This window comes from Bos grunniens, chromosome 12 (genome assembly GCF_055505025.1).
Source record: "Bos grunniens cultivar Pamir isolate PY7600 chromosome 12, Bosgru_T2T1.0, whole genome shotgun sequence".
NCBI lineage: Eukaryota > Metazoa > Chordata > Mammalia > Artiodactyla > Bovidae > Bos > Bos grunniens.
In genome coordinates this window covers 33478770-33499896 of record NC_141176.1, presented here as the reverse complement: position 1 = coordinate 33499896, position 21127 = coordinate 33478770, and the positions used below count along the sequence as shown (strand labels likewise).

General features: G+C 41.1%; 1 protein-coding gene across 1 annotated transcript in view; it reads right to left on the bottom strand.

Moving 5' to 3' along the window:
* LOC147361650 (phospholipid-transporting ATPase IB-like) overlaps positions 1-21127 on the bottom strand; it is an 88285-nt gene that overhangs the window by 38176 nt on the left and 28982 nt on the right. The window contains exons 13-22 of the mRNA XM_086329701.1: positions 20521-20609; positions 20206-20247; positions 19463-19538; positions 16048-16153; positions 15381-15463; positions 14992-15041; positions 12772-12841; positions 10595-10679; positions 6818-6957; positions 5178-5316 (exon numbers count right to left, since the gene is read on the bottom strand). Coding sequence (XP_086185827.1) covers positions 5178-5316; positions 6818-6957; positions 10595-10679; positions 12772-12841; positions 14992-15041; positions 15381-15463; positions 16048-16153; positions 19463-19538; positions 20206-20247; positions 20521-20609 — 880 coding nt within the window. The remainder of the gene's footprint in view (positions 1-5177; positions 5317-6817; positions 6958-10594; positions 10680-12771; positions 12842-14991; positions 15042-15380; positions 15464-16047; positions 16154-19462; positions 19539-20205; positions 20248-20520; positions 20610-21127) is intronic.

The window sequence follows — 21127 nt, the reverse complement described above, 5'->3', positions numbered from 1 at the left end:
TATGACCAAAATGCAAATCAAATCAGCATGCAAGTTCTGAGTGCTTACTGGCACCCAGCTTTATGCTGGGTGCAAAGGAAGATTTACAACAGAATGTGTGATAAGTCTCTTAAAACCCAAGGAAGCAAAGCTAACACAAAAGAAAAAAAGCCACGCACACATTCATTGGTAAACCAAATGTAACAGTACATATGCTGCCGAGGTCAAGAGACCGCAGATCCATGTCAAATCATGTTATTAGAAAACTTTCAGAAGCGAATAGAACTAGAAGCTGGTCTAGGAAATATGTTAAAAATGTGGGACAGTAACCTCTGTTTTCATTTCTTGCTGTTGACAAAAAACAATCCTAACATATTTGTTTCTGAAAGTAAGCCTCCTGCTAAATTCTTAGCCAAATTCTGTTTGGAACTGGTGTCCAAGACTATATGTAGCCTTTTAACTGCACCATTTTAGCCAACTTTAGCTCCTGGAGAGATGATGGTAGTTAAAACTGCCACAATATTCATAAAGGCAGGAGCTAACATCTACGAAGCCCTCACTCTATCCAATACACCAGCTTAGAAAAACCTTCACAGACTCCCTTCCATGTAATCATCACAACCAGCAGAGGTGTTGTGACCATTTTAATAACGAGAAAACTGATGATTAGAAAAGTCCACAAAGGCACGGGCTTATAGAGACAGAAGATTCAGGTTCAAACCTTGGTCTTTATAACTCTGAAGCCTGACTTTTCAACCACCATGCTTGCTATGCACTTCTCTTCAATGATGTTGGCTCTCAGAACCAGCTCTAAATCTTTTTTCTCTTTGAATTATTCCTCAGCCATTCGAACTCATAAAAGGAACACGAAAGCTCTCTAACGAAAGGCTATTGCTTTTCTGGGGGAAAAAGCAAGAGCTCAGAAAGCCTCTAAGAAAACAAATTATATCAGCATACACTAGGCAAAGTTGACTGACTATCTTTCAACTGGTCTCCTCTGCATGAGTAGCCTCTAAGGGGAGCAGTAAAGTCCAATCTGAGAAGGAAATGGCAACCCACTCCAGGATTCTTGCCTAGAGAATCCTGTGGACAGAGGAGCCTGGTGGGCTGTTGTCCATAGGGTCGCACAGAGTCGGACAAGGCTGAAGCGACTTAGCATGCATGCATACATTGGAGAAGGAAATGGCAACACACTCCAGTATTCTTGCCTGGAGAATCCCAGGGACAGAGGAGCCTGGTGGGCTGCCGTCTATGGGGTCGCACAGAGTTGGACACAACTGAAGCAACTTAGCAGCAGCAGTAGCAAAGTCCAATCTAGGACTCAGAACTTAAGGTCAGAGGATAGCAAGCTGCACTCAGTCAACAGACATGTACTGTTTTGCCCTTACAACATGTTACACATTAAGCAACGGTTATAAATCAGGATATTTCAAATCAAAGCACAGAATTCCAATTATCCTCTAAGAGCTAAAAACCTGTGCCAACAGTGGGTACTCATTTCCAGAAGGCGTGGCTGCTCTGGCTGCCCCTCCAGGGGGCCAGGGCTCCCGCATGGACTCCCTTCCAACGTGTGTGTTGCCTTTTCCCCTACACATGTATGATTGTTCTCTGCCCACTACATGTGTGTGTTGCCATTCACTCTAGTCCTGCCGGTTCTTCCCCGTGTTTTCGATCCCTGCCCTAAGAAACTGGAGACAGTTTCCCTTCTTTTTTCAAAGGCACCATGGTTACGAAACAGTCGTTTGAAAATGGGCACAATTCAATAAAGCAGTTATCTAACACGATCCAGTTATTCTGAGTAAGGGGTCCTTCATGTGAATTGTAGATTTCTGGTAACAAAAATAAGTCTCATTCTATAAGGATAAAAACTCTGCTTTTAACAGTAACTGCTGGGTCTCATCTAGGTTGAGTTTCAGTCCTGAGCCAAAGAGACTGTTCAAGTTTCAGGTAAAACCAATGGTTTCAGGTAGTGGGCCTAGCAAAGATGTAATTGAGGAAGGTGGTAAGAAAGCAACTGTCCCTTTTTATGGTGCTGGGCCAGCTGAGCCTCTTCACAAGATACGCACTAAGTTACTGTGGTCATTGAGTGCATGGTTCTCAAGGAACATGGCAAGGCACATTAAAGCAGAAACGTGGGAGAGCTGGAAAAAGGAGAGCATGTGGATGGTATGTTTCCAAATGTTTGCCGGATGGATAAGTGACTGCATGGTGGTCGGACCTGCTTTGTGAGTCTTTCATAGTACATTAATATCTAACATTCCCAGAGGACTTGCTAAGTGTTTTGCAACAACAACTCAGGAGTTACCTCAAGGCATTCTCACAACTCTATCAAGTAAAAACTATTATCATCCCCAATTTGCAGGCAGGAAACTGATGTTTAGAGATGAAATAGCTCCTTCAAAGACAACCAACACTTCATCAATTCTGTTCTCTTCGGGCTACCACCCTAGATCTCTGCTCCCTTCACAGCAAAACTCTTTGAAACAGTCATCTACTCTCACTGCAGTCATATCAATGAGGGTTGACAGATTAACCCACCAAATGTACCCCAGATTTATACTGGCCCTTGAAAAATGGTGGAGGTAGGCTGCTAACCCACACACAGTCAGAAATCCACATGTATCTTTACAATCAACCCTCCATATCTGTGATTCTTGGGCTGCAAGGAGTCCCTTAGACAGCAAGGAGACCAAACCAGTCAATCCTAAAGGAAATCAACCCTGAATATTCATTGGAAGGACTGATGCTGAAGATGAAGCTGCAATACTTTGGCCACATGGTGCACAGAGCCAACTCGTTGGAAAAGACCCTAATGCTGGGAAAGATTGAGGGCAGGAGGAGAAGAAGGCAAAAGAGGAAGAGATGGTTGAACAGCATCACTGACTCAATCACCAGTAGTCAGGTATGGATGTTAGAGTGGGGCTATGAAGAAAGCTAAGTGCCAAAGAATTGATGCTTTTGAACTGTGGTGTTGGAGAAGACTCTGAGAGTCCCTTGGACTGCAAGGAGATCCAACCAGTCCCGAAGGAAATCAGTCCTGAATATTCATTGGAAAGTCTAATACTGAAGCTAAACTCCAATACTTTGGCCAACCTGATGTGAAGAACTGACTCATTGGAAAAGACTCTGATGCTAGGAAAGATTGAAGGCAGGAGGAGAAGAGGAAGAGAAAGGATGGATGAGATGGTTGGATGGCATCACTGACTCGATGGACATGAGTTTGAGCAAGCTCCAGGAGTTGGTGATGGACAGGGAAGCCTGGCGTGCTGCAGTCTATGGGATTGCAAAGAGTCGGACACAACTGAGCAACTGAACAACAATCTGTGGTTCTGCATGGTGCAGTACTGTCATACGTGCCATTGGGGGGAAAAAATCTGAGTACAGGCGGACCCATGAAGTCCAAATCATGTGATTCAAGGATCAAATGGAGTCCTCCTCAATATTCCCCATTACATCCCAGTACAAATGACTGCCATCTCTTGTATAGACTTCTACAAAGGTGTCCTAAATGACCTCTTGCCTTCCATTTAGTCCAGTTTCCACACAACAACAAGAAGATATTTTTAAAACACAAATTATATCACTCTCCTGCTCAAAACCCTACACATTTCTTCCTGCGGCCTGACAAGCTCTCACCTCTGCTTTGCTCCCCATACTCCAGCCATATTGGCCTTTCCATTGCTGCTCAGACAAGACACCAGAGCCATGTGCTCACCATACGTTTGCCTGAAACTTTCCCAGTGATTGCTCCTTCTTCCAATCTGGGTCTCTGCCTCAAATGTCACCTCCCTAATGTGTTTCTGTCTCATTACTCCTCTATCCATGACTATTCCCTGCTTTGTTTTCAGTCTTAACACTTACTGCAATAATATTACAACAGTTGGTGATTTGCTTGTTAATTCTTTGTCTTGTCTTGTAGATGTAAGTTCCTTGAGGACAGAGACTTTATTACTCAATTTTTCATTCCCAGATCCTAGAATTTTCTGGCACCATAGCAAGCATTCAATATTTGTTAAATGAATGAATATAGAGTAGACAAATTAGCAGAAACATAGTTTAAAGGGTGTCTGATGAATACAGGGTCATTTCATAATACATGTTAATCCAACCAGAGCTGGATACCATGATAATCATGAAAAAAATAATAATTTCAATCCCTTCTTATGATCAAAATTTACATATTCACAGCTAAAAGTTGATTTTAAAACTCCTTTTCCTTTTCTAAATATTTATTTATTTGGATGCAATGGGTCTTAGTTGTGACATACAAACTCTTTAGTTGTGGCTGCTGCTGCTGCTGCTAAGTCGCTTCAGTCGTGTCCGACTCTGTGCGACCCCAGAGACAGCAGCCCACCAGGGTCCCCCGTCCCTGGGACTCTCCAGGCAAGAACATTGGAGTGGGTTGCCGTTTCCTTCTCCAATGCATGAAAGTGAAAAGTGAAAGTGAAGTCGCTCAGTCGTGTCCGACTCTTCGCGACCCCATGGACTGCAGCCTACCAGGCTCCTCCACCCATGGGATTTTCCAGGCAAGAGTACTGGAGTGGGGTGCCACAGGTGGGATCTAATTCCCTGACCATGGATCAAACCCGAGCCCCCTGCATTGGGAGTGCAGTCTTGGCCACTGGCCCACCAGGGAAGTTGCTCAACTCCTTTTCCACACACCTGAACCCTAACATACCATCAAACAGTGAAATAATAATAATAATAATAAAACTATAAAGTCAAACAAGTGACATCAGAGCTTAGGGAAAAAACACTAACTCAATATTTTGATAATGATTAAAATGTTTATGAATAAACATACAATTCAAACACAGATATTCGGATTCATTCGGGTTTTTCTGTAAGATTTTATGGAAAAACCAAGACGAACTTTTTGGCCAACTCAATATATACTTCATTAGAGAAAAAATGTCATAACTTCAAGAATCAAAGGAAAAGAACGAGAAATCATATATGACTCATGGGCATTCTGCAATCTATTGTTTCAAGACAGTGAAGGAAAGATTAAGAGTTTGCTTTGCTTAGTTTGTTTGAATTCTGCACCACATGATGGCAAGATTTCACTGCTCTATACTTTCCTGAAGAAATAAAATACTATTACTTGAAGGCAGCTCAACCATACATTCTTAACTGTAGGCCATATTTAGGATACATGTACAACCAGCCTTTTAAAAAACATTCTTTGTGTCTCTTACCTATGTTAATTGCAGTTTCTTGTTTATCTCCTGTCAAGACCCATATTTTTATGTTCGCTTTCAATAGACTTGTTATCGTTTCTGGGACACGTGCTTGAAGGCGATCCTCAATGGCTGTGGCTCCAAGTAGTAGAAACTTCTAGATGTTTTTGGGAAAAGATAGTCATTACTGCTAATTAAAGATAAAAATATATCGTTTCTTGGCCTTTTGGCTAAGATCAAGTGTAAAGATAATATTTTAAGATGGAATAAACAGAGCAAATTTTGATAAAAGACATGCCATCTAATAACTGATTATGCAAAGTCCCACATGTGCATACACTCATACATTTTTTCTAGTATCTTCCACCGGTCTATTTGTTTGTCCCTGTTTCACTATAGTGCATCCCTCATGGCTCAGTGGTAAAGAACCCACCTGCCAATGCAGGAGACACAGGTTCAATCCCTGGGTTGGGAATTTCCATTGGAGGAGGAAATGGCAATCCACTCCAGTATTCTTGCCTGGAAAATCCCATGGACAGAGGAGCCTGATGGGCTACAGTCTATGGAGTCGCAAGAGTTGGACATGACTTAGCAACTAAACCACCACCACCATATAATATATAAACCCTTACACATGTATGGGTCCTTACTTTTGTCTGTAAGAAAAATTTCATAATTTTCTCCATAAATCTCTTATCACCAGATGGTTTATTTTATAGTTTTTCTTCCTATTGTGAAGTATTGGCCTACCACCAGAGAGAAGTGGTTACAGCGTTACTTAAAAGTGGACTTTTCAAACTCTGACAATCACTAAAAACATTTTTAAAGGAAGTATGATTGATATACTAAAAAAGAGAGCAAGAAAGCAGATCATGTATAGTGCTCAATTAGAACCAAAGAAAGCAGAAAAGAGTGAAGAAAAAAAATTTAAAAAGTGGGAACAAATAAAAACAGTTACAAATACAGTATATATTAAACTAATCATCACTATAAACATGGCCTAAATGTTTATAGTGGTCTAAATATACCAATTAAATGAGGGTTAGGTTAAGTTAGGGGCTTCTCAGGTGGCTCAGTGGTAAAGAATCCACCTGCCAATGCAGGAGACATGGGTTCAATCCCTGGGTTGGGAAGATCCCCTGGAGGAGGGTATAGCAACTCACTCCAGTATTCTTGCATGGGGAGTTCCAAGGACAGAGGAGTCTGGTGGGCTACAGTCCATGGGGTCATAAAAAGTCAGACCCGACTGAGCAATTGAGCACACACACACATAAATACATACAATAGAATACTAATATATAAAACACACAAAAGAACAAAGGGAAGAGACTGGAACTCAGTCATTAGCCCAACATTTCAGATGATTATTATATATTATTCTAGCTTATTTTTCTATAATAAACATGTATTTCTTTTCATGTGGGTAAAACTATACAGAGGATAACAAGACTGAAGTGACTCGGATATGATTCAAAACAGGGAGAAATATTTTGAATAGTTTAAAAGACATTTTATGAATTCTCGATACAATAAGACAGATGTATACTTCATAAAAAAAATTTACCTGAGCTTTTAACATGACACCGAGATATGACTACACTGATAAGCTCATTTTCTTCAAATGTGTTGGCATGGACAACACATACGGGGTACATTACCTTTTCAATACTATCGTAACAGTCTTCCAGAGTTTTCATTCTGTCTTTTACCACTGTGATGGCTTTCTTATACATGACCAGCCACTGCTCATACTCTATCTCAGTTAAGTCTATGTAGGCAACACAGAGAGTTCTCAGACCTGCAAGAGAGATCACCTGGTGAGGCTTCCAGTGATTGGATAGAAGTAGAGAATTTGAAAACAAAATCCAAAAGTATTTCAGAGCCCATGGGACAATAAAGGCGTTCGTGCCACCTGGTCTTCTTACTCATCTTCCCTCCTCCCCTCGTCCTTGCTCACTGTAGTACCCTCGCTGGTCCTCGTGTTCCCCGACATTTGGACTTGCACATCCTACACCCAGAACGCATTCTCCTGAGGGCTTGTCATTCTCCCTTCCTGCGGGCTCTACCTAACTCACCCTACACAGAGAGCACCTCGTCACTCTGTCCCTTTTCCCTGTTTATTTTCTCTCCATAGCACTCCTCACCCCATGACATCATCTATCACTGGCATATTCTCGCAGGACATTAGCTGTCTATGTTTTCTTCACTTCTGCCCTGGAAGCTGAGAACACTGCAGGGCACTATATAGATGCTCAATAACTATTTGTCAAATGAAGGAAAGAATAAGAGGCTTCAGTTTCCAATATCAAAGTAAGCCCAACAAATGCTGAGATAACAGAAAATTAACTTGAATTCCAAGGTGTTCAAGCTGGATTTAGAAAAGGCAGAGGAACCAGAGATCAAATTGCCAACCTCCTCTGGGTCACAGAAAAAGCAAGAGAATTCTGAAAAACATCTATCTCTGCTTCATCAACTATGTTAAAGCTTTTGACTGTGTGGATCACAGCAAACTGTGGAAAATTCTTCAAGAGATGGGAATACCAAACCACTTACCTGCCTCCTGAGAAATCTGTATGCAGAGCAAGAAGCAACAGTTAGAACCAGACATGGAACAATGGACTTGTTCCAAATTGGGAAAGGAGTACATCAAGGCTGTATATAGTCACCCTGCTTATTTAACTTATATGCAGGGTACATCATATGAAATGCCAGACTGGATGAAGCACAAGCTAGAACCAAGATTGTCGGGAGAAATATCAATAACCTCAGATATGCAGATGACACCACCCTTATGGCAGAAAGCAAAGAGGAACTAAAGAGCCTCTTGATGAAAGTGAAAGAGGAGAGTGAAAAAGTTGGCTTAAAAGCTCAACATTCAGAAAACTAAGATCATGGCATGTGGTCCCATCACTTCATGGCAAATAGATGGGGGAACAATGGAAACAATGAGAGACTTTATTTTCTTGGGCTCCAAAATCACTGCAGATGGTGACTGCAGCCATGAAATTAAAAGATGCTTGCTCCTTGGAAGAAAAACTATGACCATCCTCAGTTCAGTTCAGTTCAGTCTCTCAGTCGTGTCCGACTCTTTGAGACCCCATGAATCGCAGCACGCCAGGCCTCCCTGTCCATCACCAACTCCTGGAGTTCACCCAAAACCATGTGCATTGAGTCAGTGATGCCATCCAGCCATCTCATCCTCTGTCCCCTTCTCCTCCTGCCTTCAATCTTTTCCAGCATCAGGGTCTTTTCAAACGAGTCAACTCTTTGCATGAGGTGGCCAAAGTATTGGAGTTTCAGCTTTAGCATCAGTCCTTCCAATGAACACCCAGGACTGATCTCCTTTAGGATGGGCTGGTTGGATCTCCTTGCAGTCCAAGGGACTCTCAAGAGTCTTCTCCAACACCACAGTTCAAAAGCATCAATTCTTCGGCGCTCAGCTTTCTTCACAGTCCCAATCTCACATTCATACATGACCACTGGAAAAACCGTAGCCTTGACTAGACGGACTTTTGTTGGCAAAGTAATGTCTCTGGTTTTGAATATGCTATCTAGGTTGGTCATAACTTTCCTTCCAAGGAGTAAGTGTCTTTTAATTTCATGGCTGAAATCACCATCTGCAGTGATTTTGGAGTCCCCAAAAAATAAAGTCTGACACTGTTTCCACTGTTTCCCCATCTATTTCCCATGATGGCCATCCTAGACAGCATATTAAAAAGCAGAGACATTACTTTGCCAACAAAGGTCTGTCTAGTCAAAGCTATGGTTTTTCCAGGAGTCATGTATGAATGTGAGAGTTGGACCATAAAGAAAGCTGAACGCTGAAGAACTGATGCTTATAAACTGTGGTGTTAGAGAAGACTCTTGAGAGTCCCTTGGACTTCAAGGAGATCAAACCAGTCAATCCTAAAGGAAATCAGTCCTGAGTTGGAAGGACTGATGTTGAAGCTGAAACTCTAATACTTTGGGTACTGATGTGAAGCACTGACTCATTGGAAAAGACCCTGAGAAAGATTGAAGGCAGGAGGAAAAGGGGACAATAGAGGATGAGATGGTTAGATGGTATCACCAACTTGATGGACATGAGTTTGAGCAAGCTCCAGGAGTTGGTGATGGACAGGGAAGCCTGGCAGGCTGCAGTCCATGGGGTCGCAAAAAGTCGGACATGGCTGAGTGACTGAACTGAACTGCAATGACATGCCTGAAAAAAATTTTAAATCGGATTGTAATATTTTAGGTTAATTCTGGCAAAACATTCAAACACTTGAGAATTTCCTGTTTCTCTGCAGAACAGGCTTCTCAGGTGGCTCAGCGGTAAAGAAGCTGCCTGCCAAGCAGTAGACAAGGATTCGATCCCTGGGTCAAGAAGATCCCCTGGAGGAGGAAATGGCAACCCACTCCAGTATCCGATGGACAGAGGGGCCTGGAGGGCTACAGTCCATGGGGTCCCAAGAGTTGGACATGACTGAGCCACTGAGCACACACACACACAGCTCTCTGCAGAAGACCTATAGAAGTTGTGATCAATATAATTCCCATATGCTTCTACCTATTGTAACCAACCTACAGCACAGGTATATTTTCAGAGACTACTAAAAGATCCAAAATGTAAACTTGCAAAATATCCACACTCTCACATAAGACACACATGTGTCTGTAGGAAGCAGCAGTTTGTAAACTAAAAAGAGAAAGTAGACTATACTTTTCAAGGTAATCTTAATCAGTATTACTCTTTGCTTTTCAAAGCATCTATAAACCTTTCAATGGATGTTGTTCTTCTTCAAAACTCACTCAAGGAATATATTTCATAAAGAGATGGGTGATAAGTCAAAATCAGAAGGATAAAAGAATGCAGGAAAATATCAACTATGCCAGCATTCTGAGTTATACACAAAATGATTAACTTCAAAACACACAACACAAACCAAAAAAAACCCAAAAAACCTCTCTATATTTCCAGTTCAGTTCAGTCCCTCAGTCGTGTCTGACTCTTTGGGACCCCATGGACTGCAGCACGCCAGGCTTCCCTATCCCTCACCAACTCCTGGAGCCTGCTCAAACTCATGTCCATCAAGTCAGTGATGCCATCCAAGCATCTCATCCTCTGCCTAGAAATAGATAATAGACTGAAGACACTGCTTTAGGAATCAAGGAAGAGCCCACAGTAAAAACATACATTTTAGTGTTTGCAACTAAGCACAAAATACTGTTGGAGGGGAAGAAAGGGAAAATAATAATACTGCCTGGACAGGGCTTGTTTGGGGAACCATTTATTTTTATTTGTTTATTTTTTGAACCATTTATTTTTAACCAAACAGAAGGCATACAAAGTCTCACATACCAGCAAGCTCCCCCGAGCACGCATTGAGGTATAATTTCAACAGTTAAGGACAGCATTACAAAAGGGAACTCAATTCTAAATAATTTTCACTTACCTTCTTTAGCAAAATTTTCCAGATGGACTAATGTCTCCTCCACAAAGAGAGAATTTTCTGAAAGTCTCTCATAAATCACTGAATCCTATAGGAAAAAAAGCCACACAGACACACACTGTGATTAACATCTTATCTAAGCCTGATCATCTGAATTATGAAAACTTTTATCATTTTTTTGTTATAGCTCATAGAAGTGAAGGAGCTCAAGAAGCCCCAGTGAAGGCACAATTCCAGGGAAAAAAAGATGTTACATACAGAGGAAGAAAGACAAGGAACAGAGCAAATATCTCATGGGGACAGTGCACGTGAGAAGCCAGTAAAGCGAAGTCTGTACAGCACCGAAAGAAAAAAAAAATGGTCAGCCTAGAAGTCTATACTCAGCAAAAATTTACTTCAAAAGGTTAGAAAAAATAAAGATGAAATAAATATTTTCTTTCTGACTTAGACTGAAAAAATGTATCACCAATAGATCTACGTTGTAAGATATGGTAAAGGAACTCCTTCAGACAAAAGATCATTATGCCAGATGGAAATATGAGTCTGAAAAGCAATGAACATGGTGTTGGCATGGGCATATATATATATACATTATTTCTCTCATTATCTAGTTCTTTTTATTCTAAGAAATTGGACAAAATGATTAGCTGAAAATTGTGAAGCTTGTAACATTTGTAAAACTAAAATGTATGACCAGCATACCAGAAGGATTAGGAGAGAGAAATGGAAATATAGAATTGTAAGGTTCTTGCACTATATGTGAAGTAATATAATATCACTTGAAGGAGAAATGTAATAAAGATACCTATTATAAGCCACAAAGCAACTACTAAAATAAAAACTTTAAAACAAGGAAATTGGAAAAAAATATTCAAGTAATCCAAAAGAAAGTATAAAATAAAAAAGAAATACGGGGGGAAAAGAATAACTGGGACAAAGAGAAAATAAATGGCAAGATGATATATTCAAACCTAGTCATATAGATAACCATACTATATAAATGGGCTAAACATCAGTTAAAAGGCAGAGATTTCCAGAACAGATTTAAAACACTAGAACCAATGGCATGCTTCCTAGAAGAAACACATTTTAAAGACACACGTTCACACATAAACAAAAATGAAGATTGAAAAAAAACAAAGAAGACTTCCCTGGTCTTAAGACTTTCTTAACCAGTCGTTAAGAATCTGTGTGCCAATGCAGGGGACACGGGTTCCATCCCTGGTCCTGGAGGATTCCAGCTACCGTGAAGCAACTAAGCCCGTGCACCACCACAAGAGAAGCCATGGCAATGAGAAACCCACACACTGCAGCTAGAGAGTAATCCACAACAATGAACCAGCACAGCCAAAAATAAATAAGTAAAATTTAAAACAGTAAAGAGACTGTGATGAACAATTTTTCCACAACTAGGAAAAATTCCACAACTTGGATGAAATAAGTAAGTTCCACAACTTGGATGAAATAGAAAAGTTCTATAAAAACCACAAATCAAAGCTAACTAGCTAATTAGAAAAAATGTTCTGAAGAGCTCTATATTATTAAAGAAATTGAATTTGAAGTTATGAATAATATTTCCACCTCGGGTCCATGACTACGTGCTAAGTCCCATGAATCCTTTTAGAGACTCACCGAAAGCACAGCAGTAGTCTTGGGAACCCTCATCACAGATGACAAACACATGGAAGGATGTTTGCTATCATCAGTCATCATGGAAATGTAAATTAAACTCACAGTGAGATACACACCTATCAGAACGGCAAAATTAAAAAGACTAACCAGGCCAAATGTTGGCAACAACTGCTGGTAAGAATGTAACTTCAACTTGGTGGTTTCTTAAGAAGTTGATATATAGCTCCCATGTGATCCAATAATTTTACTCCTTGATATTTACCAGTGAGAGATAAAACTATATGTGCATAGAGAGAGTTGCAAACAAATGGTCACAAGAGCATTACTTGTAGCCAAAACTGCAAATCATTGGTTCTCAAAAAAATAACTGAGTGACGGCACGTTTTCACTGACATCAAAGTTTAATAAAATTCTGGTGGCATTTCAGTGGGTTTGACGGCCTTGAGACGGACTTTCCAATCTAATGCTGTCAACCACCAGTGATAACAGCACATACAAAGTAACGACATTTTAAAATTCATTACATAATAATGAATCCCAGTACTTACAGCCCCTTTGCAGTAGAGCCGGAGCCGTCCTTCAGGAGTTCGGACAATTATAGACATCCTCTTTCTATTACTAAAACAATATCGAGAACATTGTTAGTTTCTGCTTTCCTCAGTATATGGAGCTACCACTCAAGCAAAAACTCAAAGTCAAAAGAACTCTAATTGTTAGAATCCTCAGCTGCTTATGGCTGAAAAGGCTGGCACGTTTATTGCCAGCCTCCTCTTCTTCCTTCTTTATAGACTTCCTTTAACTGAGATTCTGATTATAAATCTCCACCTTTGCCTACTACTATTCTTTTCTTCCTTGGGAATTTACTGACACAAGTATATACAATAGATTATATTAGGATATATTAGATTAATATGTACTATTATAATATAGCACATGATGTATATATAATGTAACATCTTTATGTATTATATATACACATGTACAGGCTGCCATCTATGGAGTCGCACAGAGTCGGACACGACTGACCCAACTTAGCAGCAGCAGCATTATACAACACGTATATTACTTAAAATACACAAACTTTATATACGTGTAATGCGTTTAATATAATGATTAAAAACTGATGAGAGGAGGTGAAAGCAGGCCTGGTCCTGTGTGTTTTTCAGTCCTCACACCATCTTCATCAACTAGACCTTTCTGGCCCCGTTTTCCTGCACAGAGATGTTAAATTGCTGGCTCGGTAGATGCCAGAATCTTTTGAATGTATAGTTCCGTCTCAAAACCCTCTGGATTGTGTGTGTGTGTGTGTGTGTGTGTGTTATAGCTATCATAGAACCTAAACTCACTGCTTTTGTTCCTGATTTAGGAGCCCAAATCGGCTTGAAGGTCTCCTCTCACCTCTGTCCTCCACACACGGTCACGGTAAACTGGCCAAGACAGTCCTTCCCCCTCACCAGGTCATTCGCCCACTCTTAACTCTCCTTCCACCGTTCAGTCACCAGCCCAAACCCCACCTCCCGGCACAGGCTCCCAGGCCCCAGAGGTAAACCGCCACCTCCTGGAGCACCACAGTCCCCATCAAGTCATACTCTTCAATATTCTTTATCGCCCTCAACATGACTGGAGCAGAGGCCGCACAAACAGGCGGTCATCAAGGCCACCTTACTCCTTGAACAGTGTTCCAGAAAAATATTTTTAGCTTTATACATTGCAATGCACACCGTGGAGATGAAAATACATTTTTTAAAAAATTCTTTAACTTTTCTTTGAATTTAAGCAAACTCCAGGAGACAGTGAAGGACAGGGAACCCAGCTGTGCTGCAGTCCATGGGGTCATAACAAGTTGGATGCGGCTTAACAACCAAACAGCAAGTTTTCTTTCACCTCTGGAGGCACAGATTGGTTGACAGTACCAAGGACTTTGGAACCAGTAGACCTGAATTTCAAACCTGATTCTGCCACATATTTACTTATAGACATTGGGAAGGTCATTTAAACTGAGCCCCAACTGCAAGTCCTCCACGTGGTATGGTCACCGTGGGCCTCAGAGCACAGTTCTGAACATGTCCCACAGACCAGCTGGGCTCTCAGTCATTATTCCTCCATGTTTTCAAGCTCTTTCAAAAAAAAGAACTTTATTTTCCCTCAGGAATAATACTGATCAAGAAAAAGATGTCCAAGATTGGAAGAGAAGTAAGAGGTTCATAGAAATGATGGCCAAAAGAGAGGAGGAGGATATCCTTCGGGGAGAAGAAAATCCTGGTAAAATTGAAATGCTTAAGCCTCAGAGATGGAGAAGGCAATGGCACCCCACTCCAGTACTCTTGCCTGGAAAACCCCATGGATGGGGAGCCTGGTAGGCTGTAGTCCATGGGGTCGCTAAGAGTCGGACACGACTGAGTGACTTCCCTTTCACTTTTCACTTTCATGCATTGGAGAAGGAAATGGCAACCCACTCCAGTGTTCTTGTCTGGAGAATCCCAGGGACAGGGGAGCCTGGTGGCCTTCCGTCTATGGGGTCGCACAGAGTTGGACACGACTGAAGCGACTTAGCAGCAGCAGCAAGCCTCAGAGAAGAGTATTCCAATTAAAACAATTATTATAATGAGGCCTAGAGAAGCAAGAACTGAACTGAGATGCAAGGGTGTATAGAAGCTAACTAGAATTTCAGGATTCTGTTATTAGGTTTTCATTTACAGCCAAATCTCAGTTGAATAGTCAAAGAAGAGCCCTGGAAAATTCACATACAGATCAAAAAGATAGCTTACCTAGAAAATTCCAGTACATTAAGAATTTCAAATGTGAGTTCTTCTCCCATCTACAGGAAAATAAGACAACATATTCTTACCTTAGGAAAAAAGTATTTGTCTCACAAAGTCACTCACTCTCCCAATCATGAACAAGTTTCACCCTCCAAATACATATCTTTTTCAAAATAAAGCTTTCCTGCAAGTCTGATGAGATGACAGTGCCCTCCTCTGGTAAGAATACTGTTTGCAACCTGGACAGTATTAACAAAAGTGCTTCCTATAGCAACAGATTAAGATTGAAACACCTCTCCAATCTAAAATCAGCATGATTAGAAAAATTGTACACGTGTGTCTCTGGATGAGCAGGTGCATGTAAACCGCTAGAAAGTATATCAAGTATTACTCACAGCTTCTATGGTGACCGAGTTCGGCATCCTTGTAGTGAAAACAAAGCCAAGTTTCTTGGCTCCTTTCACTAAAGCTGCTTCATCTGTCAATAAAAGGCCTGTATTAATGGAGATTGAGCAAGTGTATTAACATTATATTTAATTTAATACAGATTTCTCCAGCAGTAAAATATCATGTCATTCTTTAGAACTTGGGGTTTTCTAGCCAAATGCATTTATCAGTGCTTCTAGGTAACAGAGTGTTGACAGTAGAGGAAATCTGGTTAAGCAGGGCCTCGGTCAGTGGGACTAATCCACCAGCCTGGAATTGAAACACTTTCCTCCTGCTCACTGAGGTCTTCTCTGTTCTCTACAACATTAGTAGCACTTCCATAAAATGTTGCATGGCCTTAACCTGCCCTGTGCCTGCTTACTGACTGTAACCTGCTTCTAAGCCCCTGCTCCAAGACCACACCCTGCCAGCCTTCTGGGCACTTTGGGGGTGTATGGGGTATGTGGAGAGTGGGAGCCCCAGAGCTTCAAAGTGGCTCAGAGCTGTGTACGAATGCCCCAAACAGGTAAGAATTTCAGGGAAGGAGAAAGGCAGGCACAACTGGGGATCCGTGATGGCTCCCCTTCCTCTGTGGGCTCATCGCCTGCCAGGCGTTCACGGGCACACAGCACCTACCTGGAGAGGAGGCCTGGTAGTTTATGTTGTTTCCCTCTCTCTCTGGAACAACAGTGTGGCACACACACAACAGGGTAAGAAATTCCTTTATATACTCTTTCGTGGGCTGTAAGAAAGGAACACAGCTAATGAGTCTCTTCCAACCTGGCCCTCAACTCAAAAGTCCTACATAATCTGCATATATATATATATATATATATATATATATATATATATACCAAGTGAGATTTCGCTTCAGGTCCATACAGAGTAAGGCACTGGCTAGAAACCATACCACACATTCAGAATGTGTTTGTGGAGTGGAGGCTGAGTCAGGGGGAGAGGCGAGGGCTGGGGCGACCACAGGGAACAGGAAGACCCTGCTGTCTAGGGACGTTTGTTCTCCTTGGGGACACAGGTGTTCACAAAGCTGGAAGAAACAAGGAAGGGGTGTGATAGGGAAGTCAGGGGCCTATTTTAGGGAGGTGATGCTGAGTACACCATGCGAAATGCTGGGCTGGATGAAGCACAAGCTGGAATCAAGATTGCCGGGAGAAATAACAATAACAGATATGCAGATGACACCACGCTTATGGCAGAAAGCAAAGAAGAACTAAAGACTCCTTGATGAAAGTGAAAGAAGAGAGTGAAAAGCTGGCTTAAAACTCAACATTCAGAAAACTAAGATAATGGCATCCGGTCCCATCACTTCATGGCAAATAGATGGGAAAACAATGGAAACAGTGAGAGACTTTATTTTGGGGGCTCCAAAATCACTGCAGATGGTGACTGCAGCCATGAAATTAAAAGATGCTTGCTCCTGGGAAGAAAAGCTATGACCAACCTAGACAGCATATTAAAAAGCAGAATTTGCTTTGCAGACATTACTTTGCCAACAAAGGTCCGTCTAGTCAAAGCTATGGTTTTTCCAGTAGTCATGTATGGATGTGAGAGTTGGACTATAAAGAAAGCTGGGCACCAAATGATGCTTTTGAACTGTGGTGTTGGAGAAGATTCTTGAGAGTCCCTTGGACTACAAGGAGATCAAACCAGTCAATCCTAAAGGAAATCAGTCCTGAATATTCACCAGAAGGACTGATGCTGAAGCTGACACTCCAATACTTTGGCCACCAGATGCAAAGAACTAACTCATTGGAAAGGACCCTGATGCTGGAAAAGATTGAAGGTGGGAGGAGAAGGGGATGAGAGAGGATGAGATGGTTGGATGGCATCACCGACTCAATATACATGAATTTGAGTAAGCTCTGGGAGTTGGTGATGGTCAGGGAAGCCTGGCATGCTGCTGTCCATGGGGTTGTAAAGAGTCGGACACAACTGACTTACTAAACTGAACTGAACTGATAAGGGGAAAAAAGCATATTTAGATGTTTAAATTAAGACCTAAATGGAAAGGTTAGTTGTGGGTCTGTGTTCACATGTGTGGTGGCACACACCAAAGGTTGTAGCACTTTCCCAGGACCCAAAATCAGGACACAGATTCATCATTAGTGGAGCTTCAAGATAAATGTGGCTCCTGCATCTTGAGTGTAGGGGTCAATGACACAGAATGAGGTTGGAGACAGAGAGAGGACCACAGTAGTAAGTCAGGATTCTACTTAAATGTGGTACCAGTCCTCAGAAGGGTCTTAAGCAAAGGAAGAACATGTACAGGTTTTACATTTTAAAGATCACTTTTATTTATTTTAATTTTTGGCTGCTCCCCAAGGCATTTGGGATCTTAATTCCCTGACCAGGGGTTGAACCCATGCTCCCTGTGTTGGAAGGCAGAATCTTAACCACTAGTCTACTGGGGAAGTCCCAAAGATCACTTTTATTTTTAAGAAGATCAAGATTTCGTTTTAAAGTCTATTTTATCTGATATGAGTATTGCTACTCCTGCTTTCTTTTGGTCCCTATTTGCATGGAAAATCTTTTTCCAGCCCTTCACTTTCAGTCTGTATGCGTTCCCTGTTTTGAGGTGGGTCTCTTGTAGACAACATATGTAGGGGTCTTGTTTTTGTATCCATTCAGCCAGTCTTTGTCTTATGGTGGGGGCATTCAACCCATTTACGTTTAAGGTAATTACTGATAAGTATGATCCCGTTACCATTTACTTGATTGTTTTGGGTTCGAATTTATGATCCAGCAATCCCACTGCTGGGCATACACACTGAGGAAACCAGAATTGAAAGAGACACGTGTACCCCAATGTTCATCGCAGCACTGTTTATAATAGCCAGGACATGGAAGCAACCTAGATGTCCATCAGCAGATGAATGGATAAGAAAGCTATGGTACATATACACACTGGAGTATTACTCAGCCATTAAAAAGAATACATTTGAATCAGTTCTAATGAGGTGGATGAAACTGGAGCCTATTATACAGAGTGAAGTAAGCCAGAAAGAAAAACACCAATACAGTATACTAACGCATATATATGGAATTTAGAAAGATGGTAACAATAACCCTGTATATGAGACAGCAAAAGAGACACTGATGTATAGAACAGTCTTATGGATTCTGTGGGAGAGGGAGAGAGTGGGAAGATTTGGGAGAATGACATTGAAACATGTATAATATCATGTATGAAACGAGTCACTAGTCCAGGTTCGATGCACGATACTGGATGCTTGGGGCTGGTGCACTGGGAAGACACAGAGGGAGGGTATGGGGAGGGAGGAGGGAGGAGGGTTCAGAATGGGGAACACATGTATACCTGTGGCGGATTCATTTCGATATTTGGCAAAACTAATACAATTTTGTAAAGTTTAAAAATAAAATAAAATTGAAAAAAATAAAATAAAATTGAAAAAAAAAAAAGATCAAGATTTCCCATCAGCTAGATCAATATCTTAAAATAGATAAGTGAAGATATTGATTGCATGCTATAGAACCAAAAGAGTTTAAAAGCAGATAGAGATAGGATTTTACAGATTGCTACATAGTACAATATTCCTATATAACGTCTGAATTCATTCACACTCAAGTCAAGGCATGCTGCTGCTGCTAAGTCGCTTCAGTCATGTCCGACTCTGTGCGACCCCATAGACGGCAGCCCACCAGGCTCCGCCATCCCTGGGATTCTCCAGGCAAGAATACTGGAGTGGGTTGCCATTTCCTTCTCCAGTGCATGAAGGTGAAAAGTGAAAGTGAAGTCACTCAGTCCTGTCCGACTCTGAGCAACCCCATGGACTGCAGCCTACCAGGCTCCTCTGTCCATGGGATTTTCCAGGCAAGAGTACTGGAGTGGGGTGCCATCGCCTTCTCCAAAGTCAAGGCATAGCTCATACTTATCATGTTAAATCCCTTGCTTACTATTTTAATACCAAGAACTTTTCAAGACTCTCTCTCTTTTCCTTTTAGGAAAATATATGTATGTTTGAAAGTTATATCGCAATACCCTGTCAACATAGAGGGAAAATAGCAGACTTACATGATCATTCTCAAAGTTCTGCAATAATGCTGGGTCATTGAATTCGTAGGCGTCTGAGATGAAGCAAGGAGACTGACTGAAGAAGAACAGATAAGATTCATTTTAACTATAAGTTCCTGGTAGTACCAGTCAGCAATCACACTGACCCAATGAAATATAGCCCCATCTTCTGTTTTCCCTAAATCACACTTACAACTAGTAAATATTCAGTGTTCTGTCAAATTATAATTCCCTGGTGGCTCGATGGTAAAAGAAACAGCCTGCTAATGCAGGAGATTCAGGAGACATGGGTAGATCCTTGGGTTGGGAAGATCCCCTGGAGAAGGGAATGGCAACCCACTCCAGTAATTCTTGCCTGGAAAACCGCCATGGACATAGGAACCTGGTGGGGCTACAGTCTAGAGGTCACACAGAGTCAGACATGACTGAACACACAGGGCCCCGTCAAATTATACAACTTCCCAGACCTCACGCTGCGTTAGAAAACGCTTAAACTTGTGTTGAAAATGGTATAGGTATATAGATTTTGAGGCAGAGGAATTTGCAACCAACACAGTAAAGTGAAGAATAGATCTGGGTTCTCTGAAACATGGGAAAGATCCATACAAGGGAGCTTCCTGAGAACTGCCACTGGGGGTCTGAACAATGGGGGCTGTGTGATTGCATGTCAGTGTTCCAGCATGATAAAAAACATCCGGGGAAAAGGAACACCGGCAAAGGAGGACAGAACGTTGTCTAGTCACCTTAAGCCTTTTGCACCATCATCACTTTTGCTTGACAGATCTCTAAGAGAAAGTGAGGGAGGAAATATGATGAACAGGTTATAAATATAAAACTCTTTAGGAATTCCAATCATGTTTAAAAGTAGATGTAAACTGTATTTTAGAAAATAAAAACACTCCAAGTTTTCATTTAAGGTATGTTAAGTTGCAATCTCATTCAGATATAGCTATAGTACTAGAAGTTCAGATAAGTTTTAGAGTAAATGAAGGCTACTTAATTTTGTTAAGAAAAAAGAATGGGAACTTTCAACAGAGTATGGCAATAAAAACACTTACCCATACGTTATACCCGCAATGCTGCACTTCTTAAATGTCATAACATTGCAAGTGAGGGTTCCTGTCTTATCAGAGAATAAGTATTCCACCTACACAAAGAAGAAATACATTTTAAATTGAACTAAATGAAGAAAAACTTAACATAATAAATGGCATCCCACTCCAGTATTCTTGCCTGGAAAGTCCCATGGATGGCGGAGCCTGGTAGGCTACTGTCCATGGGGTTGCAAAGAGTCAGCCACGACTGAGTGACTTCACTTCACTTCAAATGAAGAAAAACTTAGCATAATAAATGACATAACCTAAAATGTATTTAGAGAGCAAAGATGGCATTCTTTCTCTTTAAATCCTCAAATTATATGAATTTTTAGAAAACAAGGATTTCAATCTATAAGAATTCTATCTTTAATATTTACTTCTTTCAGAAGCCATACTCTTCTCTTTGTTTTACACTGGAGATGAAATTCTATAGTAATATGCAAAGTAAACTTCAAGTCGTCAAACCTAAGAAATTCAGAAGTCCAAGTTCATTTTCCTGACATAAGAAATCTCATTAAAAGTACCTAGAAAACATTAAGTAGGTAGATTGGTATTGATATACCAATAT